At 60.2% G+C, this 26493-nt stretch overlaps 2 protein-coding genes across 2 annotated transcripts in view; one reads left to right on the top strand and one right to left on the bottom strand.

Moving 5' to 3' along the window:
* Ppp2r2c (protein phosphatase 2, regulatory subunit B, gamma) overlaps window positions 1–14359 on the top strand; it is a 29566-nt gene extending 15207 nt beyond the window's left edge. Inside the window, exons 6-9 of the mRNA XM_005408859.1 lie at window positions 2025–2189; window positions 8013–8182; window positions 9205–9296; window positions 11821–14359. Of these exons, the coding sequence (XP_005408916.1) occupies window positions 2025–2189; window positions 8013–8182; window positions 9205–9296; window positions 11821–12112 (719 nt within the window). The 3' untranslated portion in view covers window positions 12113–14359. The remainder of the gene's footprint in view (window positions 1–2024; window positions 2190–8012; window positions 8183–9204; window positions 9297–11820) is intronic.
* Window positions 14360–23840: 9481 nt separating this feature from the next.
* Wfs1 (Wolfram syndrome 1 (wolframin)) overlaps window positions 23841–26493 on the bottom strand; it is a gene marked incomplete in the record, with an annotated part of 21774 nt that continues 19121 nt past the window's right edge. Inside the window, 1 exon segment of the mRNA XM_013506848.1 lies at window positions 23841–26289. Coding sequence (XP_013362302.1) covers window positions 24487–26289 — 1803 coding nt within the window.

The following is a 26493-nucleotide window of genomic DNA, read 5'->3' on the forward strand; positions in this document are numbered from 1 at the left end:
CATGATTGGGATCATTCCCAGAGTATCAGGCCCCGACCCCTGGTGGTCTAGGGCTTACGTGGGATAAGCGAGCAGGAAGCACAGGAGCAGAACGGCTTGTCCGCGGGGATTGGTTTCTACAGTGTGCGGGACAGTGACCCGCTGTGCATCACAGTGACCTGGCGTTTCTAAGAGACAGAAGCAACTGGAACAGGAACTTGGGCAGCTGAGAAGCTGAAGTATCCTGGCTGGGGGGCTAGTTTCTGTTACAGCCTGGCTCCCCACCTTGACTGACGGGCCCGGGGAGCTCCACTCAAGGCTGCCCCCGCTCCGCCATCCTTGTCTCTCCCAGCCCCAGGGCTGCCTCGCTCAGTCCCTGTGTCTCCCCTGGGTGCCTCTTCTCGGGACACACTGAGGGCCGGCCCGGGCAATCCTACCCCAGATCCCAACGTTTATTACGTCTGTGCAGATCCCTTTCCCAAAGGAGGTCACCACCAGTTTCTGGGGATCGGGTGCTGTGCACACATGTTTTGGGGGTCACCCACGGCCCCTGAGCCTGGAGAAGGTAATTCACACTGAGTTGAGGTGTCTGGGACTTAGGGGGGCTTTGCCTGCCCTCCTCCCCTGCTTCCCCCTCATCTTCCTCCCCCTCCTCCTCCTCTCCCCTGTGTGCCGGATCTCTGCAGAGTGCTGCCGTGCCTCACGGTCCTTTCTCGCAGGGAAAGTGACTCGAGCCACCAAAGAGTGACTGAAAGCGACACAGCAGCCTCTTGGGCACAGTTAGATGAGAAAGCCGTCCATGAAAGCCTCCTGGGCGGGCTTCGGGATGAGTTCAATTCCTCTCACCCCCAGGGAAGCTGGTCCCAAGTGACCTTGAGTAGCACAGTGAGAGGTGGGGATTCTGCAGGGGGCCGTGAAGCGGGGTGGAGAGTCCTAAAGAGAGCGGCACCCTGGCCACGCCCTGGCCGTCGTGGCGAAGGCAAACCAAGCTATGCAGGGTGAACTGATGATCCAGGCAGGTCCAGGACCCGGTGACCGGGGGCCCAGCGGGTGCTCGTGGCCTGCAGGATGCTGCGTGTGGCTCTGGGCCCTGGGGACACAGGGACAGGCTGCCCAGTGGTGTCCCAGCCACCTTGGCCACAACCCCATTTGGTGTCACATGGAAGCAGTCTTTGATTAAGAAATGAGACGGGCTCCTGAGGGTGTCCTGCCACCCCGGGCGTCAGTAGGGTCGGGTTTGGGTGACTGTAGCTTGGATGGGTTGGCCACGCGAGTGAGGGCTGCGGCCACGATGGAGCCTGGCTGGCTCTGAAAACTCCCAGCATCCCGTGGGGCAGGAGAGCGCGGCAGCACAGAGGGTGACTTCCTGAGAGGATCGGTGATTCTCAGTTCCCGGCTCCTCACCAGCTTTCAGGCGGGGAGCGGAGCGCAGGCCCGGGGGTCCCGCACGGTGCCTTCCGATTGCACAGCGCACTGCTGCCTGGAATGTTCGCGCTCTGGTGTTCACCGGCGCCCCACAGTGGCGTTCTTACCGCCGTGGAGGGAGGGCAGGGCCGGAGGCGCCCATGGTGAGCTCAGGGACTCAGCTACGACGGAGGTGACGCTCGTGAGCCTTGCGGTGCTGCCACCGTCAGGCCGTGGGCAGAGGGCCTCACGGCAACCCGCGAGATCGAGCACTTCGCCCACTTCACAGATGAGAAACCGGGGCAGGGAGAGCTGGGCCCTCGGGGCACACTCCAGACCTGGGATCCAGTGCAGGAGGGATTGGAGCCGTGGGGGCCCGGAGACTGATGACAGCTGGGGCAGAGCGGGGAGGGGACGGCCCTTGGTCATCGCGTCCCTCACTGGGGAGGGGATGCGGGCGTGGAGGGAGGCAGTGGGCCTGGCCCTGGGGGCAGGGCCTGGCTCTGGGGGCAGGGACTGGCTTGGGCCCCTCTGGCACCCGGGGGTTGTCCAGGGGTGTCCAGGAATGTGAGGCAGCTCGATGACTTTCCCTGGGGCACCACGGGGCGCCCGCCACCACCTTCCTTGACCTCGCCGCCCAGACATCGTGGACATCAAGCCTGCCAACATGGAGGACCTCACGGAGGTGATCACCGCGTCCGAGTTCCACCCCCACCACTGCAACCTCTTCGTCTACAGCAGCAGCAAGGGCTCCCTGCGGCTGTGCGACATGCGGGCGGCCGCCCTGTGTGATAAGCACTCCAAGCGTAAGTGGCCGCCCCGGGGTGGACAGCAGGGGCACGGCGTGGGCTCCCTGATCCCAGCTCTGACTGCTGGGGCCGGGCCTGCCCCTCCAGTCCCTGCCAGCTAGGAGCCGTCTGGCTTCCAGGGCTCCGGAGACTGGGAACCCGAGGGCAGCAAACGGAAGGGCCCCTGACTCCCACACCGCGTCAGGACCGTCCTCTGCCCCGCAGCCCCCAGTCTCCATGCCTGGCAGAGCTGGCCACACTCTCGGGACTTCTTGCTCCAATCCCTGAGCTCCTTGAGGCGGGTGTGTGGCCCCTTGTCCTAGGGGGCACCGTGGGAGTCTTCGGCCAAGGACAGCCCCGCAGTCTACATCTCTGAGCCGTGCCATGCAGTGACAGGGCTGGGCAGGGCCCAGCAGTGAAGGAGGTGACACTGGGTCTTCAGGACCCCTGTGGGTCAGGTCGCAGTGCCCGGTGACCTGGAGGCCAGGTGTTCTCTGAGAAATTCCCAAGACTGGTTCCTGGGTTTGGCGACACCCTGGGGTCCAGGCCCTGCCTGGCAGAGACAGGGCACGCAGGGCGAAGTGTGACATAAGCTCACACGCGTGTGTGTGGGGAGTCGGTCCAATTTTATTACAGCGTTCGACTGTCCTAGCAGGCTGGGCAGCGCACGCTTCCTGGCTCTGGAAGTCAGGACAGTCTCGGCAGAGCTCGTGTGTCAGTCTGTCCACTGTCGTCTTAAGGGAGCGGTTTGTTTTGTTTTTTTAACCAACCAGTTCAGTCTCTTTTTCCCTTTTCCTCTCTGTGGAACTAGGGACGGGACCCAGGGCCTCCACACTGAGCTGCACCACTGTCCCCCTTTGTGAGACAGGGTTTCACCGAGTCACTCCCTCCCCAGGCTGAGCCCAAGCTCTGGCCCTTGTGCGGCAGCCTTCCAGACTGTCGGGGTCAGAGGCGTGCACCACCGCAGCCAGCTTCAGTGTCCTTTTTCACTTGTGTTTTGTGCATTTTTCTTTCAGCGTTAACTCTGCATTTTAAAGTTTTCTGGAATTTTTTTTTTGGTTCTCAAGCTCAATGTCTTGCACAGAAAGTCAGTACCCCAACCTCTAGATTGAACCCAGAGCCGCACACACGAGAGACAAACACTGTATCTACCCCAGCCCGGAGTCTTTGTTTAAACGCCGGTAGAATGATCCTTGACCAGTCTTCGCTGCTCTCCCGGCCTGTTTGCCTTGTCCTGTTTAATTTGCCGTAAAGCAGCGGTGAGTGGCTGAAATCTGTGTCCCCGCTGTCCGCGTCCGGCCGTCCTGAGCGGCTCAGCGAGCCGCCCCTTCCCACTTAGCAGGTGGCCGGAACAAATAGCTGTGACTGCACCTGGGTGTTGCTGCAGATCTGGAGATTAGGGCGGGTCTTTGCCTCCCACTGGGTCGGTTGATTTCTTGGCGCTGAAAGCTCAGGGGTGTTGGGGGCGACAGTCCATAAGTGACGCTCAAAGGTCAGACGCCACTGGATGGATGAGGAAACCGAGGTCCAAGGGGCACAGTCGCTCCCTGGTCCTGCCCACCTCGGGGCCGTGCCGGGGGCACGTAGGCCATCCCGTCCCCTGTCCCTGGCTTCCGTCTCCTCTGAAGCCCTGGAAACCTGGGTCTTTTGTCTGCTAGGCATTGTGACAGGGTAGCCATGGAAACCAGCGGTGAGCCTCCAGAATAGGCTGTGATTTCTGCCGTTGACAGCACGCAGAGTGGAGGGGAAGGCTGAGCTCAGGGCAGAGGTTTCTTAAGCCTGGTGCGAAGACAGTCAAGCTCTTTGTGGGACGCAGGTGGATCTGCGCCCTAGTGGAGGCCGGAGGCCCAAGGCCAAGGCTGTGTGGCAGGCTGGTCTCTCTCCGAGGCTGCTCAGAGAGACGTGTCCTTGCCATTTCTGGCCTCTAGAGGCCGCTGTGTCCCTTGGGGCGGCGGGGCTTCTTCCTTGCCCACTCCTGTGTTGACCTTGGCCTCCTTGGGTCACCACGACCCTGTGTTGAGCCTCAGGACAACCCCCAACTGCCAGGTCCTTAGCCCTGCCACACACCTGCAGGGTCCTTCACCCACGGCACAGGTTCCAGGAAGGAGGCTGTAGACATCTTTAGGGGCCGTCACAATCTACGCCCTTCATACACAGAGAAGTTAAGACGTTTGCTCAAGGTCACACAGCTAGGCAGTGCCAAGTTACCCTCAGAGAGTCTCCTGCCATCAGTTGGAGTCTTTCTCTTGAAATCTTGAGTTGTGGGTAGGCTAGGCCCCCTTAAAAGGGCCATGTGGGGTGGACGCCTAGCGGGTCTGCAGCAGGAAGGCAGCCTCAGCCTGGACCCCAAAGGTACAGGGCGCAGAGCCAGGGCATAGCTCCGCAGAAGTGCAAAGGCCCTGCGGCCAGGTCTCAAGGCCCACAGAGCAGGAGTGAAGCAGGGGAGAGGGGCAGGTGAGGTCAAAGGGGGCCACGGCAGGAGCTTTGATCTGTACCGGAAGCTGCAAGGCCACGGGGGCCTCTGGCTGGCAGGGCCCACAAAATGAGAAGGAAAATGTCAGGGAGAGGAAAGGAGAAAACGAAGTTGGAAAAACGTAACTCACATTAGCAGGCCCACTCTGCGCAGGGCTCTGGGCTCCAGCTCTGCAGTCCTAGCATTCTCTCAGGCTCAGAGAAGCCAGGGCCTCACCTGGAGTCACACAGCAGTGTGGTTGGGACACAAGGTTCACCACTGCCAGCAGTCTCCCCTCAGATGTGTGCATGTCCGGGGCCCTGAAGGAGGGGGTGCACTGGGGGTGGCAGGTGGCTTGGGACCCATTTAGGAAAGGCATGTGTCAATCACATGTAGGAGCTTGAACCTCAAGCCTGGGGCACTGGGGAGCCATAGAGGTGTTAGGCAAGAGGAGGACGCCCGCTGTCAGAGTTGTGGGAGGCTGGGGGCAGGGACTGACAGGGAACAGATTCAGCTCTCTTCTGAAGAAATTGTATCAGTAATTTCTTTTTTTTCTCAAAAATTTCATAGATCTGCTTAAAAAGCAAAGTAAGAATTTTTAGAGATAATTTTTGCAGGATGGTTAATATCTTTCCCACTTATCCTCTGCACCTCTGGTCCTTTTGTCTTTAAAAGACTGTCAGAAATCCTGGCCCCGTGCCTCATGTCTGTTATCCCAGCACTCTGGGAGGCTGAAGCAGGAGGGTTGCAAATTTGAGTTCGGCCTGGATAACCTAGTGAGATTCTTACCTCAAAATAATCAAAGTAAACAAAAAGGGCTGGAGGTGTAGCTCAGTGCAAAGGCCTGGTTTCAAGCTCTGGTACCACAGCCACATAAAAAAAAAGGAAGGGAAGGAGGAAAGATCGATCAGGAATGCCCAAGTACAGCGGGACTGGGTGAGACCCAGCTGGCCACCGTGCTGTTTTTGGCAGCAGGTGGAGGTCTTGCAGACTTTGGCCTCTGCGTCTCGCCCTCCAGGCTGGCGGGAGACTCTCCAGTCACCCCCACCCTGAGAACAGAGTTCCCCTCTGCCGCGGGACCCCTTCCTAGCCTCGCCCCGCAAGGCATGCTGGGACTTGGGCCAGCCCTGAAGTCTTAGGGAAGTTGGGCCAGAGGACCTGAGCCACCCCCAAGGTGGGCACGGCTTGGTCCAGCTTGGAGTGCTAGCCCCAGTGGCAGAGATGCCAGCCGGGCCTGTTCAGGGTATTGGGGCAGGGCTGGGGCACTGGTCCCCGTGAGCCGCTGGGCCTCTTCCCCTCTGCCCAGCAGCCCGGGGTCCCACTCCTCTCGAACGAGAGCCCCGTGCTCTGTTCCCCAAGGCAGTGCTGAGCCTCCCCACCCGCAGCAGGGAGTCACGCGGAGACACACCGCGGACATTTCACACCGCGGGTGTCCGGGTAGCGGAGCCTGCAGGCGTTCTGGGTGCTCAGCGTGGCCCCTGGGCGGCCTTGCTGCCCCGTCCATGCCCTGGCCGTGCTTCCAGCTCCCTGTGGCTGCCCGTGGCCTGGCGTCCTTGCCTGGCTCTCAGCCCTCCGTGCCCTGCCTCGCTGGGCTCAGCCGGGACACTGGAGCCCAGCGAGGACGTCGGGCAGGGAGGGTGGCAGAGGCCTCCAGGGGATGCAGGGGCCTTTGCCAGCCCGGGAAGCAGCTTCCCTCCCTCCCGCCTTGCTGGGCTGAGGTGAGGAGGAGTCCACGCTGCGGCCGGGCCTCGGGTGCCAGAAGCCCCTTCCCGCGTGGGAAGGAGACTCCATCTCCACCCACCGCACCCATCCTTGGCCCCCAGACCTCAGCAGCTCACACCTGCCCAGGCCCCCACATCCCTCCTCCCCACCTACTCCTCTGTCTGTCTGCACCACCCTCAGTCCAGCCAGCCTCGGGGCCTTTGCAAAACGAGCTGCTGCTGCTGCCTGGAGCGCTCCTTGCCCAGGGGTCACTGCCTGCGCGTGGGAGCCAGGGCGCTGCCTGGGGACAGGGAGGGAGGGGAGCTGGCAGAGAACTGCATGTCTGCAAAAGGCCAAGGCAGGGACAGTGTGGACCTTGCACTGGAAGGGAATGAAGGGGCCTCCAGATGGCAGGCTCAGGGTGGGACCTCAGGACCAGGAGGGGCTGCCACGCAGTCGGTTTCCATAGGGACAGCAGGAAGGGTTGTCATTTGTTTCAGTCCTGGTCCCTTCTGTGGTGTTAGTGCCTGGCCCTGCAGGGTCCTGGGCCCCACCTGCTCCAGCCCAGGGCGGCTGTAGGATTCGATTGTCCAGGGGCTCTGGGAGAAGTGACACCACGGCTTGGGCGGGCCTCGGCCAGTAGGGGGCAGCAGAGAGCAGCACCGTGCGTGTAGCTCTGGGTTCAGGGCACCGCGTTCATGTAGACCGGAGGCCTAGGCATGGTTTGTAGTTTCCTTGGCTATAAAATGGGAGTAATAAGGATATCAGCGGACATTTTTTATTGGGGATTGGATGAGCTAACACAACAGATAATCAAGATATATGGAGTGTGTTTAAATAAAAAAATTATTACAGTGAGAGATACACGGCCACAAATCCCCCCAAAGTACTCCCTTGCTTCCAACCCACTGGTTCTCGCCGCTTGCTGAGGCGTTCCTGGAGTCCTCCTCCCTCCGCGTCTTCCTGAAGTGTGATGAAAAATACAGTGACTGGGCCAGGGACGTAGCGGGGCGGCACAGCCCCTGCCTGGCAAGCTCGAGGTCCTGAGTTTGATTCCAGGTGCCCCCCACCCCAGAGACAGTGACTGCTGCCGCCGAGCGCCATCCGGTGGGAAGGCAGCTCGTAAGACCACAACACCATGTCCTCATCCACTGGTCCCCAGATCCGGCACCGTACGGCCTCCGGCTTCTCCCCAAGTCAAAATGACCTGAAAGGGAAACATTTTGCGTCAATTCAGGGCATCGAGGCAGCTGGACTGCAGAACTAGAGACACTTACGAAAGAGGACTCCAGAGCTGCTGCAGAAAGTGGCAAGAATGACGGGATGTGTGTTTGAAGCAAGGGGGAGGATTCTGAGGAGGATTCGTGACAATATATTTCACTGTAATACATTCTTAAACTTTTAAAAATATTTACTGTATTTCTCAATCACACTGTACACACAGAAAGAGCTCGGCAGAGAATCTGCCTCAGAAGAAACACTCCATGGACGCTGGCTCTGCTGCTTCCTGCGCTGGCCCCTCCTCCTGGACAGGGCCAGTGTGGGCCTGTGCCTGAAAAGTGTTCTGTAGGTTTGATGAATGAATGAGTGAATGTACAAATGACAGCTGAACCCAGGGTGCCCACAGCCGCCTGGCCTGGCCTGGGAAAGGGCGTCCTGGGGACCAGGTTGCCTCTTTGTGTCCGCAGTCTTTGAGGAGCCCGAGGACCCCAGCAGCCGATCCTTCTTCTCCGAGATCATCTCCTCGGTGTCGGATGTGAAGTTCAGCCACAGCGGCCGCTACATGCTTACGCGGGACTACCTCACGGTCAAGGTCTGGGACCTGAACATGGAGGCGAGGCCCATAGAGACCTACCAGGTGGGCCAGGCCCCTGCACTGCGCTGAGAACCCATGAGGGACTCTGCCCTGCCTCCCGGAGAGCCCGATCTCAGGAAGTGGGGACGATGGGGCAGGAATTCGGGGGTGCTGGTGCCTGGGGTTGCACATTGAGTGGTCTAAGCCCAGCCGTCCTCAGGGAACACCTGTCAACAGCAGCAGCAGAGGTGACCCAGGTGCACCCATGTCTCCAGGTCCCCGGCACAGGTCCTTCCCCAGTACACGGGGCCAGCCTGGGCATGTAGAAAGCATTATGCATTATTCTACTGTGGTCCTCTCAGACAGGCTGGGGTAGAAAACGAAGCTCACGTGCTGTTCACACAGCTCTCGGAGGGGGGCGGTGCTCACCTATAATCCCAGCACTCTGGGAGGCCAAGGTGGGAGGGTCATAAGTTCAAACCCAGCCTGCACAATTAGCAGCTTAGCAAGACACCATCTCGGTCTTCAAAAGTGCTGGGGAAGGGAGGTGTCTCACAGCTGGCAGCAGCCTATTCTGAGCGGACTCAGTCCTTGGCTTGCTGCTGAGGCCCAGGCAGGGCCGTGTCCTGGGGGCAGAGGGGCCCCCCATAGGGGCACAGGGGGTGCAGAACCTGTGGAGGGACTCAGGCTCATGGGGATCCCACGAAGCAGGAGGATTAGGCTGTGGGTGGGGCGAAGCCTCACGCTGGGCGCCTGGCTTCTGCCCTGCCAGCGTATTAGTTCCAAAGCAGTGAGGACAGTCACGTGGCCGCAACCCTGCAACCTGCGGTTTGGGGTGACTCGGTGACCGCTAGAAACCGCCTTGTGCAGTATTGTGTTTGCCGGCTTGGGGGCTTCACAAATAAGGGCTACTTTTCTCCCGTCACGGGCGGGCTGGGGGTGACAGGCCAGGAACAGTGACTGGTCCCGAGACCACGGCATGGCCCCAGCCACTGGCCCTGGGAGGCAGCCCGAGGTAGTGTGGGCCGTGGGTTCCACCGTCCGTGTGGAAGGTGCCCGAGGCTCACCGCGCCCGCCCCCCGCAGGTGCACGATTACCTGCGCAGCAAGCTCTGCTCCCTCTATGAGAACGACTGCATCTTTGACAAGTTTGAGTGCGCCTGGAACGGCAGCGACAGGTGAGCCCCTCCGCCCGCCCGCTGCCCAGTCTGGGCTCCCGGCCCCGTCACACGTGGGGACTCCTGGTGCTAGTTCCAGGGGCCGGAAATGCACCTTTCCTCGCTGTCTTTACCTGATCCTAACAGCCACTCGGAGCGCCTGTCCTGGGGCAGTCAGGAATGTATATAGATAGGTAGCCCAGGTCCCCAGCCAAGTGTCCCTGTTCCCCGAGTCCTCAGGGGTGAAGGCTGCACCCCAGCAGTTCACACCTGCCCCGTCCCTGGTCCACACCACGTGACGAGGCAGCCTCATCACCCACCTCCCTCCTGCTGTCACTGTTCGGGCCGTGGCTTGGCGGCAGGCTGTGCGGTCCCTCCGGGGCTCAGGGGCATCGCAGCAGGGGCACCTGCCCTGGCCGCCGGATCCACGCGTCCATCTTCCCCTGCCAGCCTCGCTCCTGAGAGCCGGGCCCGATGTGAGCTCCGCGGGGACACAGCCCGGGCTGGCTGTGGACGGGGACAGCTCCTCGCAGGGCCCTCTCCTCCCTGTCCCAGGGCCCAGGGCTGCTTCCTCTGACCCCAGGGCAGGAAACTCCTCCTCGGGCCACACGCTCTTCCATGGCGTGGAGCTTCCGCTCAGGCTGCAGGGCTCGGACTTGGCGGTCACAGCCGCTTCCCGTTTTGCAGAGCCCGGAGCGGGTCTCACAGTGACAGGGAAAGCAGGGATAAAACCCACGCCGGCCAGCAGGTCACAAAACCACCGGGGTCCCGCGGGTGCGCGGTGCGGCTGTGGGCGCAGAGGTGCCGCGTGCTGTGACCTCTGTGGCTTTGGGTCTGGGCTTCGACGTGGGGAAGGTGGGCAGGGCCCGGGCCCGGAGGGGTCTGCGGGCAGAGCGCGCCTCACTCAGACGAGCCACCGTGGTGGCCACAGCGATCTTCCGAAGGACACTTGGAGCTCAGGACGGAGCCCCAGCCTGAGCCCGAGGGCTCCCTGCCACTCTGACCTGCCCACACCCGGCCCCGGGGCCCCTCGGAGTCTCTCAAGCTGGTGCCCTGCGTGTTTGGGGCCCACTGTGAACGCCAGGAGATGGTCGTGGGTCCTGTGAGAAGCACAGGGCGGGGCTTGCCGCTGTGAAGAGACCTCCACGCCAGCCATTGTTTTGAGGAGCAGGGCCCCGCAGTTCCCTTGTGTTACCACCAGAGGGCGCCTGTGCCCAGGCCATGCGCGCCCAGTGCCTGAGAGCGCCCCCGAGTCCGCCTGCCTGCGGCGCGCTCTAGGGAAACCCGGCCAGACCTGTCGCACCATCGGGGTCACAGGTCGCCGCTGGCAGTGGATGCCGGCAGGCCTACACTCCTGGTCACCTGTCCCAGCATCCTGCCCTCCTCCAGGCCCAGCTCCTGTGTCCCTCCTCTGTGGTCAGCTCCATGTGGGAGGAAGGGACCTGGGCCCATCTGGTGGCTCTGAGAAGCCCTGCAGGGCTCCCTGGGGCTGGCCGGCTTTGGGACCGTCTCCTTGCCCCGGACCTGCCCCTGTCTGTCCTTCCCTGCTCCCCTTTCACACTGCCTCACCCCCTCCTCCGCAGTTTGCTGGATGACACCCCCAAAGAGTCCCCTGCCTGATAGCCTCCGCCCCAACGGCACCTGCAGGGGCTCTGTGAATCCTCATGGAAGGATCTGATTGGCTTTTTTGGGTCATGGGCTCACTTTGAAGCCAATCAGCATGGACATGAGTATGATGGGGGTGGGGAGAGCACTGTAATTGACAGTCCACAGGGCTGGGCCAGGAGGCCTCCCCCCGGGGAGCTGGCCCCTGCCAACGGGCCCTCGGCACTCCTGTGCCCCACGGGGATGACTTACTGTCATCAGGACGCGAGGCTACAGGCAAGCACTGAGGCCCAGGATCCAGGGACTTCCCGGAGGCCGTGGCAGAGGTAGGGTGGGGCCGCAGCGTCTCCCCAGGCAGGCTGCTACCCCGCTGCCCACCGGCCACCGAGGGTGGGCCCAGGCGCAGAAATCCCGGCAAGCCCTGTTCCCACACCGTGCTGGGGGACGCGAGGCCGCCGGAGCCCTTCCCTGCGCTGTCCTCCGTCCCAGGTCCAGCCACTCTGCACAGGGATACTCTTCCTGTCACCAGACGGAAGTGCCTGGTTTGGAGGAGGGAGCTGGGAGTGGGCCGGGCACACTGTCAGGGTCTGTGAGGACTGGACCCCACGGCCATGAGTGTTTTCCCTTTTGCACAACTGCTGTGGGACCTGGAGGCCCGGGGCCCTCAGAGCCCTGCCCCGGCCGGCTGTGGCGTTTACACCGCTTAGTCTGCGGCGCTGTTTCATGTGTGTGTGTCGGGGCGGGGCGGGGTGGGGCGTCCAGGGCCAATTCCTGCACTAAAGGGAGATGAGGGAGGGTAGCGTGTCTGTGTTTGGGGCACAGCCTTCAAGGGGTCTTAGCTCACGGCCCCAGGCCGAGTGGCGGTGGCAGCCGTGACCCGGGCGCCCCTCTCTCCTCTCTCCCCTTGCCCCCACACTGATGCCTGTCCCTCTCCCACCAGCGTCATCATGACCGGGGCTTACAACAACTTCTTCCGCATGTTCGACCGCAACAGCAAGCGGGACGTGACCCTGGAGGCCTCTCGGGAGAGCAGCAAACCCAGGGCCGTGCTCAAGCCGCGGCGCGTGTGCATGGGCGGCAAGCGGCGGCGCGATGACATCAGCGTGGACAGCTTGGACTTCACCAAGAAGATCTTGCACACGGCCTGGCACCCGGCCGAGAACATCATTGCCATCGCCGCCACCAACAACCTCTACATCTTCCAGGACAAGGTCAACTCCGACATGCACTAGGGCCCCGGCAGCCAGACCTCAGCCGATCGTGCCCAGTGCGACCTGCATAGCCACAGCGTGGGAGGTGGTTGTTGTGGGGACGCAGGTCCCGCTCTACCAGCTTCAACTCGCCTTGGACAGCTGCGATCCCTTTAAAAAGGGAAGAAAGGTCCGCAGGCGCAGGTCATCGCGGTGATTCCCGTCTTCACAGTTCAGGGTTTTCATTCACGCCGCTCCCCGGCTCGAGCTGCGGTCCTTCCCACACTATTAGTTTTCCACCCGGCCGGTCCTTCCAGGGGAAGCCGGAGCTGGTCCTGAAGGAGGCTCCAGGACAGAGACTGAGGCTTGCAAGGGCCAGCTGGGGGCTTGGACTAAGAGGGCAGATTGCCCGGCCTCGGGCTGGTCCCGCCTTGGCCTTCTGGGTGGGGAGTTGGCACTGAGAATCTGAAGATGTCCCACACCAGGGCAGGTCCCCGAGAGCAAGGGCAGGGCCCTCTGCGCGTGCCTGGCCCCTTGCTCATTGTCCCCCTTGCTGAGCCGCTGTGGCACGCTGGGCAGGGTGCTCAGCCCGCAGGTGCACGGATCGGAGTTCTGCAGTCTGGTCCATGGTAGCTTCGCTGTCCTCCGCCCCCTGGGACGCTGGCTCCTGCCTGTGACTGTCACATGGGTGTCTGTTCTTTTCCCCCTAAATACCAGCTGTCCCTGGGTGCAGGCCCTGCACTGGGGATGGGATAGAAGTTGAAGAATTATTGTCCCCTTCATACGTGAGAGGAAACCGAGGCTCTGGGTGGAGATGCTGCTGCCCGAGGCAGGTGTGGGGACGGTCAGGATCGGGGTGCCATCCCGCTCTGCGCAGGCGCCAGTGGCTCACATTGACCTAGGGCTGAAGGGCGGCATCTCTTCATGACAAGGGACGACACTGGGAAGATGGAGGAGCTGCCCGTGTCTGGTGGCGTCAGGATGCCCCTCTCCAGCGCTGTCACCCCAGGCGGGCACCTGCAGCTCCTTTCCAGCCGTGCTGGACCGCCTCCAAGAGGAAATGCATGTTGTGACCGTTTTAGGATGCTTCCTTCCAGGACCACACGCTCACCTGGGGGACCCTCCCCGCACTCCGACGCTGAGGGCCACAGGGAATGCCGTCTCCACAGTGAATCCTGCCGCTGGACCCGCCCCGTGTCCCCTGGCCTGTGGGATGGCGGCGGAAGCAGGACGCTTGGGCCTGGGCTCTGAGAGCAGAGTGCAGGCCAGGCCCGGCAGGCCAAGTCTCTGTCTTCATTTTGTACCCCATGGACCATCACCCAGGAAACGGCCCGCCTGAGGTGTCCTCGGTGGGCTCCCGGGGACTTGTGTGTGTGTAAAAGCACAAAACGCATGTGCACTCACTCCTGGCCATATTATATTTACACACAAATGGATCCATTGAGTTTTTCTTTTTAATCAACGTGAATGAAGAATGTCTTTATAATAGCACTGTAAAATCCAGGCGGCCTGGACAGTATTATATGTACATATCTACCTTAATTAAATTTAACAATCACAAGATCGGGTGACTGTATTCCCCCTTGTAAAGACGCTTGAGGATGTGGAAAATTGTACAGAAATCCCGCTGAAGCCAAAATCCAGCTCTGAGGGCCTGAGGCACTTGCTGGGGTCTTGGGTACCAGCCGTCTCCCTTCGTGATGCCGACGTGGAGAGGAAACTTGGGACTGGAGGTGCAAGTTCCATAGAATCATAGGTTTAACATTCACCATCTTCAAAGTGCGGATCCTACAGTCTTCAAAAGGGGTCTTAACACGGTTCCTACTTCCTGACTCTGTTTTAAACTTTGGGTACCAAACCAAAAAGGGGGTGGGGAGCAAACGAAAGCTGGGGACAGATCTCAGAAGAAGAGTGTGTCTTTGGCTCCCTGGAAGATATCCGGGTCCAGCGCAGGCCGTGAATAGTGAATTCTGGGGTGAGGAAAAGATGTTCGTGGGGAGGGGCGAAACTAGGAATGTGGGGGACCCTTCGGCAGCCATAGGTTCGTATCCTTCCCTGCTTCCTCCTCTGGTCTTCTTGGGGCGTCCGCATTGCTGTGGGGTTTTAGTTCTTCCCCTTGGGCTGTTCTCCGAGGAAGGAGCCCTGGGCGGGAAGGGAAGGGTTTGGATTCTGTAACTCCTAGGTGCATTCTTTTTTCTTGGGTGTCTCACGGATTATCCAACTGTTGAATAAAATTATAAATATGTTAATACCAGCTTTTTCCAATAAAATAACAAATGTTACATCTAACCTGAGCCCCGGAATGCTCTTTCAGGAGGCCAGGGAGGCCGAGCTTGTCTTCGGGATGCAGGGTAGGGCCTGGGTCACAGGCTGAGTGGGCTCTGCATGTGTGTGTGTGTGTGTGTGTGTGTGTGTGTTTCTGGTTCCCATGCGGATTGCTGCCTCCTGGCCTCAGGGTCCTGGGGACCCCGCCCACTTGGAGAAAAGCCAGGGCACGGGGCTGGTGCAGGAAGCGAGGAAGTCCACCCTCAGCTGCGTGGCCTGCTGACGAGAGGAAGGGCTGTGCACCCTGGGTCCTGTGCCCCCAGCCGGGCCTCACCCCTCCAGTCCGAGGCATCTACACTCAGGTCCACTCCTCCGTCCCCGACACAGTCCCAGGACGGCTGGAGGGAGAAGGTGCTTCCTGGTTCTGTGACCTCTGGCACCCAGCTAACCTCTGACCTGCACATGCAGACAGTGCGAGACTCCTCGGTGCCTCCTGGTGACTAACGTGACCGGTTCTCCCGCACTGGGCGGAGCACGACAGATGCGCCGAAGGTGTTGTCTTGTTGAGGTGGCACCAGATCCTCTGTGGGGAAGCAGGCAGTGCTGCTGTGACCCCCCACTGTGTCGTTGGAGAGACTGAGGCTAAGAGAGGGGAAGTAATTTAACTTAGGCCTAACTTCAAGGGACTAGGAGGTGGTGGCGTCAGGCTTCGAACCCCAGTGCCCACGATGGTAGGGGCTCGGGACTGCGGCAGATGGTGTGGCCTCAGCCCCCAAACTCCAGCTCCAGCCATGCCCACGGGCTCTGGGGTTGTGCAGCCATGCTTAGGTGGGGACTGGACCTCGGGATGGGAGATTGCCCTGGATCATGCGCCCAGGCCCCCTCTGACCTCATGAGTCCCACATCCCTGCCTGTGCGTGGAGGGAGATGTCGCAACAGACAGAGGACCAGACGTGTGGCGTGTGGCCCGTCACAGCCAGAGCTGACTCTGAAGACTGGGGGCCTCCGGGAGCTGGACAAGGCCAGGAAACAGATTCTCGCAAGAGCCCTGGGAAGCCTGGCCCTGCCACCCCTGACCTTGGCCCACGGAGACCGGTGTCATCCTCTGACCATGGAGCTGGATGATAGTAAAGGTGTGTTTTTTCAAGCTACCAAGTTTGCAGTCCTTTGTCACAGCAGCCCTGGGGACCAACATCCCTAGGCATGTTCATCCTGATCCCACAGCCACCCCTGTAGGGGAGAGTTCCTGCCCTCGCAGACGAGGGCGCTCAGAGTGGCCCAAGTACTTGCCCCGAGTCCCACAGCACACAAGCTTGTGTGGCAGGGAAGGCGGGGTTTGCGTCCCTGGTGACGACTGGGTTTCCTTAGGGTGGCAAGGATGGGACCCTACTAGGGAGCTCCTGGCGGTGGGGCTGCAGGAGGCAGGGGAGCAGGCACAGGAGTGGCGGGTTCCTGGACGGCCAGGGGCTTGGGACCCATGCTGTGCCGAACCTGTGTGCCGGCTGTGGACAGGCCAGGGAGGGTGCCTGAGGCTGCAGGGAGCAGTGTGCAGGCCTGGACTCCCCTCTGCCGGCGCTGACAGATGGTCCCCCTGGGTTCTCTAGAGGAACAGAGACAACAGGGGAAAAAAACCCACATATACATATATATATATATATATATATATATATATACACATATGTATGATATAGATAGATGTGGGTTTTTTGTTTGTTTTGTTTTCCAGTACCAGGAATCGAACTCACGACCTCGCACTTGCCAGGCAGGCGCTGTGCCGCTGAGCTAAAACCCCAGCCCCTATAAATATATATGTGTGTGTATATATCTATCTATATAAATTATATACATGATCGGCTCCCAGGATGAGAGGCAGAGAGGCCATGGTGGCCGTCCCTATGCTGGAGGACGGAGGAGCCCCTCAACCCGAGAGGCTGAACCCGCAGGAAAGAGTGCTGGAGGAGGCCAGGCCAGCCCGAGGCCGCAGGCTGCAAGCTCCCTGGGAGCCGCTGGTGTGAGTCTGCCTTGCAAGGCTGGAGAAGCTGGAGTCTGGGCCCACAGGCCGCAAAAGACACCCGGGCTCCAGCAGAGTGGAGCTCTTCAAAGGCAGGCCGCCTTCCTCCTTCTTCCTTTTCATTCCACCTGCAAGCCCATTGGATGGAGCCAACCACATCAGGGCGGGCCTTCCCCCTCCATTTGCTGGCCCACATGCCAATCATCTCTGCAACCACCCACAGACGCACCCAGAAGTGTACTTTACTAACCTAGGCCTCTCTTAACCCAGCAAATTGACATCGTGATTAACCGTCACAGCCTGGGAAACATAATTGGGGCCACAAGCTCGGGGGCCTCCAGCACACGGGTGGCCTTGGGTAACCTGCTTTCCGGCCTGTCCCTGCACAGCATGTCATCGTTGGTATGAACAGGGACACCTCTGAGCCGTGCGCAGGACTCAGAGCTCCGCATGTGTGGCTCATTCGCCCCATGGTCACCCAGACACGGGGTGCTCTAGTTCTCCCCGTCTCACACACCGGAGGGTGACGCATCCAGAAGCCAAGGTCGCAGTTACCAAACTGTCCCAGACTCCCTGGCCCCCTGGTGCTGGGTCCCTGCAGGTACTGTGCTTCTGAGGGACACTGCTGGCCGCCCTCCAGCTTCTCCTCCTCCTACACCTGCCCGCACCCTTTGCCCCCCAGACACCTTGGAGGAGGCTCGAGACCAATGGTGGAGTCCGTGCCTTTTCTGGGCAAGGCCCTCGATCCCATCCCAGCACCACACAAAAAAATACAGCATCTATCTACGTTCAGTTTCTGTGGGTCAGGGTCCAGGGGTGGATGAGCTGGGTCCTGGCGCAGGCTCTCCTGAGTCTGTGGTCAATCTTTGCCTGTGGCCACTGCCTCTGGGTGGAGCTGTCCCCGAGGTTACTTGAGGCTGTGGTTGAGGCCTCAGCTCTTCCCCACCCGGGCTTCTGCCCAGGGCTGCTTGTGACACAACCAATTCTCCCAGACAGAGAAGCCACACTGACGCACTGATTCTTACAAACGGACCTCAGCAGCGACGTCCCATCCCCGCTGCTGTTCCCTCCCCTCTGCCCTACACCGGCACCCTGGCGAGCTGCGGGGAGGAGGTGCAGGGCGGTGCGGGACCTTTGGGTCTCAGGCGGGTCCCTGTACTCTGGGTGGCCCAGGCTCCCTGTGTGTGAAGCGGGAACAACAGTCTTCACCTTAGGAGCTGTGTGAGCGTGAAGTGAGATGACCGCCACAAAACTGTGATGACCGCCACCCTCACACGCTCTCGGGCAGGCCTGATTCCTGGGGCTCACCCACCTCCTGCAGAGGGGCTGGGGGCCGCCAACACCTCCCTGCTGCCTCGCTCAGGCAGGGCTCCTGGGGGATAAGTCAGAGCCAGTGAGTTTGGTGAACTGATTTTTCACTTTTAGAAAGGAAGTTACAATGTGTGCCCCCACCTCCCACCCCACTTTTCAAAGTTATGCTTTGAAGTTACATCCCCGTGAGCAGCTGAGGAAGGCTCACAGCCCCGGAGGGAGGCTCCTAGCAACCGAGGAGCTTTTAGAGCCCGAAATAATTGCTCTTGTAGGGAGTGAGTCCTTTCAGACGCTGAGGTCCTTTTAAAAAAAAAAAACAAAACAAAGCCCCGTTGTCTTCCCCGGGATGCTGTTAGAAGGAGGTAGAGCCCACGCAGTCAAATGACACCGGAGAGCGGCTGCGAGTCTGCAGAAGGCGGCAGCAGCAGGAGGAAAAGAGTAAAAACTGTACATGGCGAGGGTGTTGTTCAATCTCTGCCCCGCAAACCTCCAAACATGCGAGTGGATGTGACTGTCTGGAGGAGTAGATTACGCGTACATTTGCGAAGGCGCTGACAGGTGCAATCTGTCCATTAAGCGCCAGCTCCCCGCAGGTCGGCGTTTACCTTTGCGCAGCTGCCTGTCATCTATTCCCCCACTGAATGCAAGTTTCCTGAGCTCCTGCCACGTCCACACCGTGGAACTCCGAGCCCTGGATTCTGATCCCAGCCTGATGCCGGTCGTGGGGCCTGGAGATGGTACCCTGACCTTGCCGGCCGCAGTGTTCTCATCCGCGAGGGACGTGCAGAACAACCGGCCCCCGTGTGGTGACCACCTTTCCTCTGACTGTGACTGGCCCTTTAGGGAAGTCCTGCCAAACCCTGCAGCTGGGTCCTGGCCACCCTAGGACGGTCTGTGCCCATGCTGGGACTCGGAGGCCTCACCAAGGAGGACGCCGGGGCAGCCTGGGGGTTTGGGGGGACCCGGAGGAGAGGGGTGAGGGAGCCTGCAGCCAGCGAGCACCAGCCAAGGGTGGCCTGAGGGGTCTGAGCCATCTCAGAATCCCGGCCAGGTCCTGGCTAAGCCTGGGTCCTCAGCCAGCAGGCCGGAGAACGACGGCTGGTCCCGCTCGTGCCTTCGGCTGCCTTCTGCAGGCCAGCAGGCTCTGAGCTGGTGAGGGAGAGTCCCTCGGCCCGGGGAGGAACACGGTCAGAGGCGCGACACTGCTGCTAGAGCCCCCAAATAATTCCGTCTCCGACAGGAGAGTCTGAGCTGGTGTTCCTCCTCCTTGAGGTTTGTCATTGTCCTGACAGTCAGTCCCACTGTCAGGAGAGAACAAGGTTAGGAGATGCCTGGGTTCTTTATGTTCTTTACAGGTATGAGTTTTTTTATTTTTTATTTTTTGGTACCAGGAATTGAACTCAGAACCTTGTCCTTGCCAGGCATGCGCTGTGCCTCTGAGCTATATCCCCGGCCCAGGTATGTGTTAGTCATTGTTCCACTGATGGGACAAAATTAGAGGTGTGATCAAAACATACGGTGAGCATTTCCATTTTTAAACGTGTGATAGTGGCACATTGCCGTGAACCCCCCCAGAATCCTCCCCCTGTCTTTGAACACACGTACCCCGTCATTCTTGCACTTTCTGAAGCAGTTCTGGAGTCTCTTTCCTGAGTGTCTTTACTAGGTGTGTTCAAACATTTGGTAAACACTCCTGCTGCATGCTGTCCAACGGAAAGGCAGCGTCATAAAAATATCACGCTGGGCCCTCACCCACCTATTCACAGGCTTTGGCACACTGTAACTTCTGGCTCATCTCCAAAGTCAAAATGATCATGAAAGGCCAATTTTTTAACAGCTTCAGGACATCAAGGCGGCCATGACAGCAGCACTAACGACCTTCGTGACAGAGGACTCCAGAACCTGAGGGGGATTCCTGGCAATGTGTCTTTTAGTATAATAAGCTTTTATTTTTATTACTTTGTCTTTTTGAGGCAGGGTCTCACTATGCAGTTCAGGCTGGCCTTGAGTTCACTTTGTAGCTCAGGTTGGTCTCGAACTCACAATGATCCTCCTGCCTCAGCCTCCCGAGTGCTGGGATTACAGGCGTGTACCACCATGCCCGGTGTTCATCCTTTTTTTTTTTTTTTTTTTAAGCTTTTAAATGTAAACATTCACTGTACTATTATTATTTTTTTTTTATCACACCTCAGACCTGAGAAAATGAACTTAAAGGAGGAAAGGGTTTATTTTGGCTCACAAGATCCGAGGTTCCAGTCCGTGGTAAGTCAGCCCCGTCGCTTCTGGCCTGTGGTGAGGCAGAACATCGTGGCAGAAAGCTGTGGGAGAGGCGAGCTGCTCACATCTGGCCGACAGGCAGAGTGAGAAGAGGGCCTGGGGTCAGGACATCCTCTCTCAGGGTGCTGCTCCAGGGACTCCACTAGGCCCTGCCTCCTCGAGTTTCCACCACCTCCCAGTAGAGCTGCCGCTGGGGTCCACGCTTTACACACATCACAGGACAGAACCTAGAACTGCTCTTAACCCTTTAGATCCATTCCATGGGCCAGTAATTAGTGACTGGGCTACAGGGGTTCATCGTTTAGATCTGGAGGTCTCCCAAGGCGTGGCGTGATTGCAGGTGGGGCTTTGGAAGGTGATTGGATTATGGGGCTCATAGCGGACTGCTGTTAGGAGGCGGGGCCTGGTGAGAAGAGGTGTCCTGGGGCGGGGCCTGGAAGGGCTCATCTCCCTCCCTTCTCCTCCCTCACCCTCTGCTTCCTGTGACCCTGGCTCTGAGCAGCTCTCCTGCACCAGAGGCCTCTGCCTTGCTTCTGCCTTGGAGCAGCCAACAATGGACTGAAACTGTGAGCCCAAATCAACCTCTCTGCCCTTAAGCTGTGGTGTCAGGAGTTTTGTCCTAGACACAAGGAGCATCACTGTGCCAGGGGGCTGCAGGGGAGGCTGGGAAATGTGGCTGCTCTTGGGCCAAAGGACCAGCTTCAAACCAACGCTCTGCTCCTATGGAAGATTTCTCAGCTGTTTCTGATGGCAGAAGAACGGTGCTGTTCATCTCAGCTCGGTGTCCACACAAACCCCGAGACGCCTCAGGCTGGGCCTTCACAGGAGGCCAGCCTGAAGGCTGCAACAGGGCTTCCCAGGCAGCCAGCGTCTGGTCTCGGGAGTTGCTGCCAGGCCAACGGGTGTACGAGAGCTTCACCTGCCTGACTCCACGGACCTGACAGAGCTTCACGCTTGGGGCCTGGACGGTGGGTGGGAGCGGGCAGCTGGGGCCAGAGAGCAGGGGAGACCCTGGCCCCTGGGTACTGACTGGGGCGAACTCCCTGGGACGCAGTGAGTGGAGGCAGCTGGGTGTGACAAGAAGGACGGCCTGGGCTGGGGTCAGGGAGGACAGAGAGCGGGACGTCAGCCAGGCGAGGATGTGGCCCAGGCTGAGGAGGGAGAACGCTGCCCACCAGGCTCCCCTTGGTGAAGCTTCCGGCTGTTGGGGGAATGATCCGGAGCTCTGGGTGCTGGGGTGGGGACAGTGGTGGTTCCCCTCCCAACTCTGCCACCTCCTAGCCATGGGACTGGGTGTCTTGCTCACCCACGAACCTTCATGAATTGTCATCTATGAATGCTCATTTACATATTATTCCCATGATACTGAGGGGCGGGGCCTAGTCTCCACTGAAACGAAGTGGCAGAAAACCACCCTGGTGCTCAGGAATCCCCGTCCCCCTGCGAGGGTGCGGTCGCCTCCTGCAGCGGCAGCCTCTGCTGCAGCAAGTGTGACCTCTGGCATCTCTCCAGGGGCCTGACAGCTGGTCCTGGGCAGGGAGGCTCAGACTGGTGACCCACAGGGGAGGGCAAGGAGGCTGTTGGGAGCCTCGGTCTCCAGGGCCACTGCATCCTCGCTGATCTCAGAAACAGCTCCGGACCAAGGCCTGCCGGGATGGGGATCTTCAGTCTCTCCTGTCCCCCAAATCCGGCCTCCCCCCGGCAGAGCTGCCCAGAGCTCAGCCCCGATCTCCCCCAGGCTCCCTGCAGGACAAAGGCCACATCCCTGAAGTCACCCTGTGGGCTCCCCAGCCACCCAGCCTGCTGCAGTGGCCACGCCTCCCCGCCTGGGCCCCAGCCCCTCCCGGAAGCCTTTACCACCCCTCACACCCCTGCCCTTCCCCCAGCTCTTCTGGAGCCACGCTGTGGACATCTGGGCCAACCCCCGGGGCTGAGGTTTTCTGGAGGTCGGGACAGGAGTTTGCCTCACACGGAACTTGGTGGAGTTACAGGCCCACCCCTGCATAACGCTACAGTAAATATCTGCTCAAGGGCGGCGGTGATGCGTTCGAGGCCATGGCTTTCGGTGGACAGGGGACTTTTAGGTGGTGAGTCAGAGGCTGGCCAAGCGTGTCTGGCTGTGGTGAGAACGGACGAGCCCCTCCTTTGGGAGAGCCGGCTGTCCTGGTCCTGAGCAGGGGGCTGCCCACTCAGTTCTAATCTTTTAAATTCTCTCAGTGCCAGCAAGGACTTTACAGTCTGCTGGTGAGGGTCCACCTCTTGGGTGATTTGGAAGTTTCCAAATGTTTAACCCCTTTTAAAAATTACCAAATGCACAACCCGTGGTGGCACATGCCTATAATCGCGGCACTCGGGGGTGGGGGAGGCTGAGGCAGGAGGATCACTATGAGTATGAGGTCAGACTGGCCTACATAAGCAAATTCAAGGCCAGCCTGCACTGCATAGTGAGACCCTGACTCAAAAAAAAAAAAATTACTAAATGTTTATGGAGCATGTACTTGTGCTGGACACTTTTTCTAGCTACTGTCTGAAACTTAACCCATTTTCCCATCAAAAACAGCCAGTGAGGCAGATCCTATTGTATCCCCATTTTACAGATGAGGAAACTGAGGCTGGAAAGTTTGGGACTTGCCCAAGGTCATGCAACTGAGACACTCAGCCGCAGGACTGGGGTCCAGGCTGTGACTCCTCCGCCTCCCCTGCCATGCCCATTGCTTTTGGAAGGAGCAAGGACACATTTACCAAGTGCACCCTGGAGTTCTGTACCGCATTTAGTTCCTTCCGCAGGGGACCCTAACCACTGCCCAGCACACAGAGGCCCGGGGACAGGTGCCACTGAGGGCTCCTTGTGGCGGGGTGAACAACAGTCCCTGGGACTGGTGCCCACTCGGGCTCCCCATCAGTCTTCGCCACCCCCTCTTCCAGCTGGTGCGGCGGCCCTGCGGTCGGCTGCCGACTCAGCCCCGTGCCTGCCGGGGAGCAGCGTGGTGGCTCTGTGCTGAGGGTCTGGGTCTGCTGCTCACGACTGTGACCTCCTCCGTGATGCCTGAGGCCATCACAGGACCTGCAAGGACTTCGGGCTGCCGGTCAGTGTTGCACCTGGGCAGCGGAGTCCCTTGGTCACTGCAGCCTCATGACCCGCAGGATGCAGTGTGCGCTCAAATGGCTGCCTAGGAGGAAAACCAGGGGCAAACTGTGCACGCCTCTCACTTGAGGGGTTTCAGGCTGAGCCTGCTGGGCAGAAGGGACCCATGTCTGCACAAAGCCCAGGGGCAACCAAGGCAAGCGCACCCAGAACTGCCAATACAGGGACCAGAGCAGAGGTTGTGCATTCACTCTGTGCTCCCCAACCTGACCTATAGGGGGCGGGGGTGGGTGGAGGTCAGGGTGCTGCAGGACCTGCCCCCACCCCCAGGGCAGAAACTGAGAACCCCAGGGTCTCGGGCACCCCCCAGGACCCAAGCCCTGGACAGCCCCAGGATTACCGCTGTGCGTGACAACGCTGGACTGTGGCACAAACATACCCCACAGCGCAGCGCAGCAGCCCCCGGGCGGAGGGCCGCCGCGCCGGCTCCAGCTCACTAGCAGTCCTGGCTTCAGAAATCTCGTAGCCATGAGCATCTCTCTCCTGAGTATCTGCTCGGCCGGTGGGCTCACACTGGGTGTACTGGTGCCAGGCGCCCTGGCTGCCCCACCCGAGGGTCTCAGCAGAGACCTCAAGGGCCCCTTGTGCTCGGGGCAGCGCTGGCTGGGTCTGCTCCTTCGCACTTGGGCATCAACTACGTGAACACCGCTTCTGCCCTCTTATAACCCAAGTGCACTTGTGTTTCACTGACATGCACCAAGCACCTGCTGGTGGTCACGAAGGGACGGGAAAGAGCTTTCGAACAGAGACGAGCACCGGCATGGAGATTCCACAAAAGCTCTTTATTTCGGCTGCTTCAGGACTGGACCCTCGGCTCTACAGCAACGTGGCCGAGCTCTCCTGAGCACTGGGAAGGACGCCCCGGGGCCCTTGGTTCCCAAGTCCAGGTGGGTTTAAGGAGGCCTCCTGCCCTCACCCACCACTCGCTGGACCAGATGGCCGTGAAACAAGCCAGGCCCCGGGGACATGCTGGTCCCCATTGGTTTGGCCTTGGCTCCGGGACAGCCCCCAGCTGTTAGGGCTTAGCAGTAACCAAATAAATAAGAAACGTCACGGTGAGTCTACATAGTCAGGCATTCGGTTCTTTATGAAATAAACCCAATGCAGGAAGAAGGCCCAGGGGGTGGGTGAGGGGGAAGGAGAATCTATCTGTAAAGTGCTGTTTGGGACAGGGGTCCCGCTGGTCTAGCCTGGCACCCCAGCATCCCTGAGGAAGGTGGGAACCGTGGGTAAGGACTGCATGCAACTTCCAGGGTGCTCAGCGTTCCTAGGGAGACAGTGAGGTGACCGCCACGCCTGCGGTGCGGTCCCGGCAGCCTACACACGAGCAAAACTTCCCCAGGTCCCGGTCTGCACACGGGGGCACACGGCACGCTCAGCTGGGTGGCCTTGGGGTGGGGCTGGGGCTCACACAGCGGACAGGAAGGGAAAGAAGAAGAAGTCGAAGGCGAACTTGAGGGCACCGTGCACGCTGCTCCGCCAGTCGCGCTCGATCTTCACGTGGCGCCGGGCCGGCGAGAGCTGCGCCATGCAGTTGAGGCAGCTGATGGCCTTGAGCTCAAAGACTGGCCACTTGCTGCCCAGGCGGCCCTCGAGGATGGTGCTGAACTCGATGATGCTGCCCTGGCGCAGGTGCAGCAGCACGCCCTTGAACTCGCTGCTGGCCCGCAGCACGATGTCCTTGGTGATGTCGTCTTCCTCGGGGCTGCGGCTGCCGTTGCTGAAGGGCACGCCCACCGTGATCTCGAACTTGTAGCGGTCGAACTTCTTGATGTGGCACGGGTGCTTGGCCAGCAGCTTGAGGCGGCACAGCTCCTCCTCGGCCGTGGACGTGTTGCCGGGGCTGCAGGCCGGGTAGGCCTCGCCGTAGAGGCAGCGCATCCAGTCTCCGATGAAGAACGGGAGCATGTTGATGGCCGACTCGGCGCTGTTGTCGATCTCCGTCACCCGCACGTACTTGAAGCGGCCCGTCCACGTGACCCGGTGGCCCTCCAGGTGGCTGCACAGGATCTGGGTGCGCGCCATGTTGGTCTCCTTCCAGGCCCGCGGCCCGCACAGGTGGCTGTACTGCTGCCAGGTCAGCGTGGAGTTGTAGACCTTCATGCCCTCCGAGCGGTACACGTAGAACCAGCAGAAGAGCACGATGGCCGTGAGCCACACCAGGATGAGCTTGACCACGGAGCTGCGCGTCAGCGACTTGACCATCTCCACCACCGAGAAGCTGGCCTTGGTCCACCAGCGAAACAGCAGGGGCACGCTGCAGATGGCCACGGTCACCAGGATCTTGGTGAGGTCCAGGGACACGAACCAGCGGGCGAACTGCACCACACCCATGAGCGCCAGGCCCGCCACCAGGATGGGCAGAGCGAAGAGGAAGAGGAAGTAGCCGATGGAAGCGCGGACCAGGCCCAGGCTGGTGGACTCGAGCAGGATGACCACGGAGAGCTCGCACCACATGAAGCAGACCAGGTAGGGCACCAGGTAGCAGTAGGTGCCCTTGAAGTTCCGCAGCTGGGCCATGCGGAAGAACAGGTAGAGGAGGTAGACGTAGAGCAGACAGGGCAGGCTCACGTTCAGGATGACGAAGTGGCCAACGGGCACGGTGAAGAAGGTCTGCCCAAGCACCTTCAGGTAGTGCCCGTCCAGCGGCAGGGTGGGCAGCAGGGACAGCAGCCCGGCGGCCACCTCAGTGACCAGGGCCCTCCTGGTGTAGGGCTCGGCCGAGCTGCTGAGGCTCATGTAGCTGGTGATGGTGAAGAAGGCAGCGATGATGGCCAGCTCCGAGCACGGGATCCAGTCCTTGCTGGCCAGCGGGAAGGAGAAGATGACGAAGACAACGGAGAGCAGGAAGTGGGCATAGGGCTCCAGGTGGTTCCAGCCGAAGTTGACCTCGGCCTGGTCCACGTCCAGGTTGGGCTCAAAGCGCAGCAGCAGGTCGGTGAGGGTGCGGAAGTTCTCCCAGGCCTTGCTGTCCTGGAAGACCTTGAGGGTGCAGATGACCATGGACACGAAGGACAGGTAGAAGATGACCAGCGGGATGCAGAAGGCGAAGAAGTCGATGGTGAGGTTGCTGATGATGAAGAAGAAGATGAGGGCGTTGATGTGGTGGGTGGGCACGATGGTGGACAGCCAGTGCATGCCCGCCTTGGAGGCCATGTCGATCAGGTACTCCTTGATCTCCATGATGGCGTGCAGCGGGTACTTCACCACCTGTGGGGAGACACGCGCTGGAACCAGGGGCCGCAGGCCCCCTCCTGTCACCCTTTGACACCACCAGCCACCCTGGCCCCGTGCAGAGTGAGCGACCTGCCTGCCATGGTCCTGAGCCCCAGCGGTCCCTCCACCCGCTCTGCCCTCTCCACCTGGCCGGGCCTCCCCTGGCCCCAAGCTCCATGAGGTGTGAGTGAAATATAC

Source organism: Chinchilla lanigera, unplaced genomic scaffold (assembly GCF_000276665.1).
Source record: "Chinchilla lanigera isolate Chin_1 unplaced genomic scaffold, ChiLan1.0 scaffold00113, whole genome shotgun sequence".
Taxonomy (NCBI): Eukaryota; Metazoa; Chordata; class Mammalia; order Rodentia; family Chinchillidae; genus Chinchilla; species Chinchilla lanigera.